Genomic DNA, 5,431 nt, shown 5'->3' on the forward strand with positions numbered 1-5,431 from the left:
ATTGAAAATTCCAACGTCGTAAACTACGCCCTAAACTTCGTAGTCCTACGTAGTTCACGCCATTAGCAATCTCAGTAGGGTAAGTAACGGCAAAGTTTTTCAGCCATTATATAACACTTGAGGTTTAAATTTCAACCATCAGGTACGTAAAACACAGCAAAGGACAAAATTAATTAATTAATTCAAACATTCAATGTTGGGGCTCAAAACTCTCAAAAGCACAATCGGAATATAAATGAGTCCTTTGATGATCTCGCAAGTGATGTCGATGCTTAAATCGTTTTTTGCAGTTGTCACATTGAAACCTTGGCGCCACATTACATTCGAGTCGTAAATGGCGTTTTAAATTACATTTGTGTGTGTAAGACCTGCCACATCTTGGGCAGAAAAATGGTGGACCATCTTCTGTACTTTTAGGCTTAGTCCAAGCTGAAACATTGAAATTTTGTTGTTGTTAGATTTTATCAAAAATTGTAAAAAGAAGGACCCAAAGCAGTAATGTTAAGTAAAATACGTACATAATGACAAAAATGAAACGAATCGAAACAACTCATGCTGCTGAGGATTCTTGGAACAAAAAATTATTTTCCAAATAAAGCTAAAACAATCAATTACACTAAACAATTTCAATTATAAAATACAAATTAATATAGGCTAAAATTTATATTAAATCCGGAGGATATCAAGTAATATCTATTAAATATTAATATCACCGTTTCCAGTCATGAAGGAAAAACATGTTTATTTAATATCAGCGTACATAATGCTCACAAAAATGCATGTCTTATTTTCTATCTTAGCAGAAAATTCCGAATAGTATGACAAATCAAGTTTTATAAAATTTCGAAACAAAAATTCCTGAATGAAAAAAATTGGTGTCAACTATACATTTAAATAATCGTTCTAAGTTTCTGCATAAGTGAGAAATATAATTCTTATATAATAACTATACTAATTGAAACTTTTCGTTCACAACTCTTCGAAAATAAATTATATAACTAGAATAATACTTTTAATTTCTTGTCTTTAGAGACCACTTTTTTGCATTACGTTTTTGCCAGTTTATAACTGCAGAAAAATAATTACGATGGCAATGAATCAGTCTATAAATGAACTTCTCCGTCAGATTAGAAATTCTGGAATAATCAGATTAACATAGGAGATCGAGGATCCAGTCAAGTCCAAAAAATCTGATTTTTAACTAATTCTAATAATGAACTTGGGACCTTATAAACCTAAAATATACTTGTAATATGGCAACAATTATTAAACTTTCTAAATTTTTAACTTTTCGAAGTTTTTAGGCTCACCAAATTTCGGTGAATCATTAAACACGACCTTAACTTATATGACGATGTGAGGAAGTCTTTAAACAATAAATTATATAAGTCACCTATTTGGCAAATAAACATTATAAATATTTCATCTCTTTGGTAGTTCTCTACTACCAAATATAATACTTTGAAAATTTTCAAAATCTAACCAAAACATGAAGTCATGTGTTTTGATCATAGATTGCTCTATTATAAATTAAAAAATTGTAATGAAAAAAATCAAACTTTATCCTTCGTTTGAACCTGAAAAAAATGGTGTAATACTCAATGTTTATGATGTGTTCGCATGTGAATCAAAAGATTATGTTTGTGCTTTGATTTTTTATGACAAATGGGACAAATGAATTTTGGTTCTATTCCACATTCAAAACGAATGTGTCTATTTAAAGAATGTGTTCTCGTGTAAGTATTTCCACAACGCCGACAGGAATAACCAAAACTATCCTTTAAGTTCAAAATTCCATAATTTGTACATTCCAAATTTTTTTCATTGTTTTGTTCTTCCTTTTCTTGCAACAAAGTATCCTCGATATTTGAAATTTCACAACTTTGATGTGCGGAATCTATCCCATGTTGAGGCTCAAAAATAACATTTTTCTTCTTTTTTTTACACATGTCTTGAATGCCAGTCGTAATTTGATTTTTGGTCACTCCATAATTTAGTGCTTCATTCAACTGGTTTTTGGCTATCAGGCGAAGGTAGATAGACTGGTAATGATAGTACTGATCAACCATCCCACCTGGAGAAGAATTTTGACCTAGGAGAAAAAAAAAAACACATTTTATTTGTTAATAATCGTCAATTATTAACGATGGAATAAATTCAAAATTGTGAATTTATATACTTTTCCTTCATTTGTGCATCATTACATCATGGAATTTTCTTGGAAACAACCCAGGAACATGAATAGGTAAATTACGAAACTTTGGACGAACACAACACGGGTTTTAAGAGGAATACCAGTCACCAACAATTACCAGGATAATTTTCGTTTTCAAAATGAAACTTTTCTTCGATTTCTCGAGAAAGAAAAATTTCGATATTTGTTTGCAGTTTCCTTGTCGTATCGCGGATATATGCATTATAGGATTACTAAGAATATCACAAGGAATTAGAAGAAATGAGAAATAATTGTGAGACATTATTTACAATGTAGGCATCATCTTGATATATTCTATATTTTTTCAACAAGGATAGTTTTCTTAAAATTAATAAACTGTTATCAAAAATAAATACATCAATTATCCGAAAATTTATGACGTAATTTAATATGGGTACTGAGCGTGAAACTGTGATGAAATTTCATAGCACAATAACGACAAGAAATTTTTTTTTCTTTGTTGCCACATTCCACCCTCTGATGACGCAACATGCTAGTTCGCCATTTGTACCGTTTTCCACAGCTACCACAGACGTTCACTTGACTTGATTGTGTAGTGGAAAATGTATAATTTTGTAAAAAACCCGTTTTCTCAGCTGCATATTCAAAACCGAAATCTGAAATAACAAAAGGAGAAAAGGCATGTTAGAAGAAACTTTTTATGGGGACGAGATTTAAATTAAATAATTATTAACTTTTAAAAACAATACGAAAAGCAAATAAGTAATCTTTTATTCAGAGACTAATAATTTTATTAGAAGTTTGCGTTTTTACAGCAGTCGTATTTTCAGATTTTTAAAGCTTGATCAATGTGATCTACTTAGCACGAACAATTTCGACACATTTAAACTAAGTAAACGGATTAGGAATATTTATGTTCCATATGACAATGGATTATATTTTTATTGTACTTTATAGAGTGTAACATAATAATTTGCTTATTATATTAAAGTGCTGCAAAGTGTAAATCCTCAGTTATCTGATTCTTTCATAAAATTCTAGAAAAAATTTTGAAAATATTTGAAAAATATACCAATTATTCATTGGTATATTCAATCCCGAACATAGTATTAAACTTAAAGTACATAACGAATGCCGAAGAATATACATATATAGCCTTAACAAATAATTTAAAATCGTAAAGTATTTTAAAAATATGATACAACTAAAAAAATATAAAATATGCAACAATTTTGTCTTGCGATAATACCTTCTCCAATTTTTATGTACCTTTTTACTATACAACGTTAAAAAAACATAAAATAAAAAAAAATGGTAAACAATATCTCTAAAAATAATAGAAATAATTTAAACAAAAAATTACAACAATCTTTTTTATAACTTATCTGGATTTCAGGATTTGGACAAAAATATCAAGGTCCAGTGAAATTTTCTAAAAGTAGAAGTGATTTGAACCACTCTACTTCTCATTTATAAATATTTTAGTCCTATGATAAAATGCCATGCTGCAACGATATATGATTGCGCATCTCGTATCGATATTTGAATTGCCTGTCACACATGTGACAGTGAAATTTTTTTGCTTTGTTTCCACATTCGACTCTTTGATGCCTTTTTAAACTGTCTAACCACTTATATTTTTTATCACAATTTGAGCAGACATATTCTGGTAATTGCACTCGAACAAATTCTCCACTATCTGGTTGAACCGTCGCTCTTGATCCAAGACTAGATAATTTCCACCTGTAAGATTTACGGAGATTTGATCCAGAATGTGGGGTCCTCATCTCCAGGTCTTGAGTATTTTTTTCTAGCATCCACAAAGCGTTGTATTCATCAGTGTCATCAGAACCTACGAACAAAATAAACGATGTTTGGTTAGAATCTTCACTGGTGGTTTAGCTAAAAACACAATTCTATAAAGATCCCATGATAATATACAATCCTGTAAACATAAGAGACCATTAATTGCAGTGAACATTACAAGCCTTACATTTGGATAAATTTTTATTTTTTGCAACTGCTCACACTACAATGATTAAAAATTATATAAAATAATATTGAATGGACATTAATTTTGAACCTCGTAATCTCGGACGTTATGCACAACAAGTAAATGATTAGCGTATAACCGTTCAGTTGGTATTTTTTGTTTACAATATGCACACGTATAAGCTGTCTCATTTTCTTTTTTAACTTTGCAATAACTTTTTTCGTGTCTTCGTAAACTATCCATTCTTGAAAAGCTGTTTTTACACTTCTTGCAGGTAATTGGAGTTAAGGCCCATTTCGGGATTTCCACACTCGTTGTAGATTTTCGAAGCTTCACTTCTTTTGTTCTTTCCAAATCCATATTTTCAAACACAGGATTTAAATTCATCGTGGCTAGACCTCGTTCATCCCTCAATTCCATGCCATAGAAATTTGTGTAGTCTTCTTCAGTTTCCATGTTCCAGAGGCTAGTTAGACGCGATTCTACGAAAAAAAAGTTAGAAATTAGAAATAATAAAGCATTTACTTGTCACTAATTTTGTAACCAAAAGTCCCACGCATTAAAGGAAAATAATTCAGGAATTGTAATCAAATTAGACAAATATTACAAATAAATTATATATTTTATTTAAAATAAAATGTTATAATATCCAAATTAAAACTTATTATTAATTTTTAAAAAATCGATAGAGTTATTCAAGACAATTTGAATTCGTTATTGGTAATTGTTTTCTTTGACGATCAGAAAATCTGAAAATTAGAAATCTAACATTCTCGTTCTCTTAAAATCGGATATTATGTAGTCAAGGTCGGTTCGAAAAAATAGTTATAAAATTTTCAAAACAGCAATTATTGGTAATTTTATGAGCTCAAAAAGGATTAGGGTGTGACAGAACTTCCCCCTTCCTTTTTCCAGTCCTAACTATCACCATTTTACATAAATAAATATTTTATGAACATTTAATTATAAAAACATTATTTATTTAGAATATTATAATTTTAATATTAATTATAGCAATTTTCCATTTTTAATATTCTAGTATTTAAAATTAATCAAAGTTGACCAATTCCATTTCAAATCCGGAAAATTTTCCAGGAAAGTCTTTGTTTATTAGACGTGGAAATTCTTGATCCTTCAACTATTCCCAAAAACATGTCTTATTTGAAAAATGACAATGAAAGGTACAAAAACAGTGCACATAAAAGCTTACATAAATAGAAAAGTTCTACAAAAATTCATAATCATATTACGAGAAACTATTG

The 5,431-nt window shown here is 29.5% G+C and overlaps 1 protein-coding gene and 1 pseudogene across 1 annotated transcript in view; both read right to left on the reverse strand.

Annotated features, from left to right (window-relative positions):
* The window catches only part of LOC117182877 (gastrula zinc finger protein XlCGF8.2DB-like), a 5,072-nt gene extending 4,754 nt beyond the window's left edge, over window positions 1-318 (reverse strand). The window contains exon 1 of the mRNA XM_033375990.1: window positions 189-318. Coding sequence (XP_033231881.1) covers window positions 189-318 — 130 coding nt within the window. The remainder of the gene's footprint in view (window positions 1-188) is intronic.
* Window positions 319-799: 481 nt separating this feature from the next.
* On the reverse strand, window positions 800-3,772 carry LOC117182878 (annotated as a pseudogene).
* Between the last annotated feature and the right edge of the window lie 1,659 nt (window positions 3,773-5,431).

Source organism: Belonocnema kinseyi, chromosome 2 (assembly GCF_010883055.1).
Source record: "Belonocnema kinseyi isolate 2016_QV_RU_SX_M_011 chromosome 2, B_treatae_v1, whole genome shotgun sequence".
Lineage (NCBI taxonomy): Eukaryota > Metazoa > Arthropoda > Insecta > Hymenoptera > Cynipidae > Belonocnema > Belonocnema kinseyi.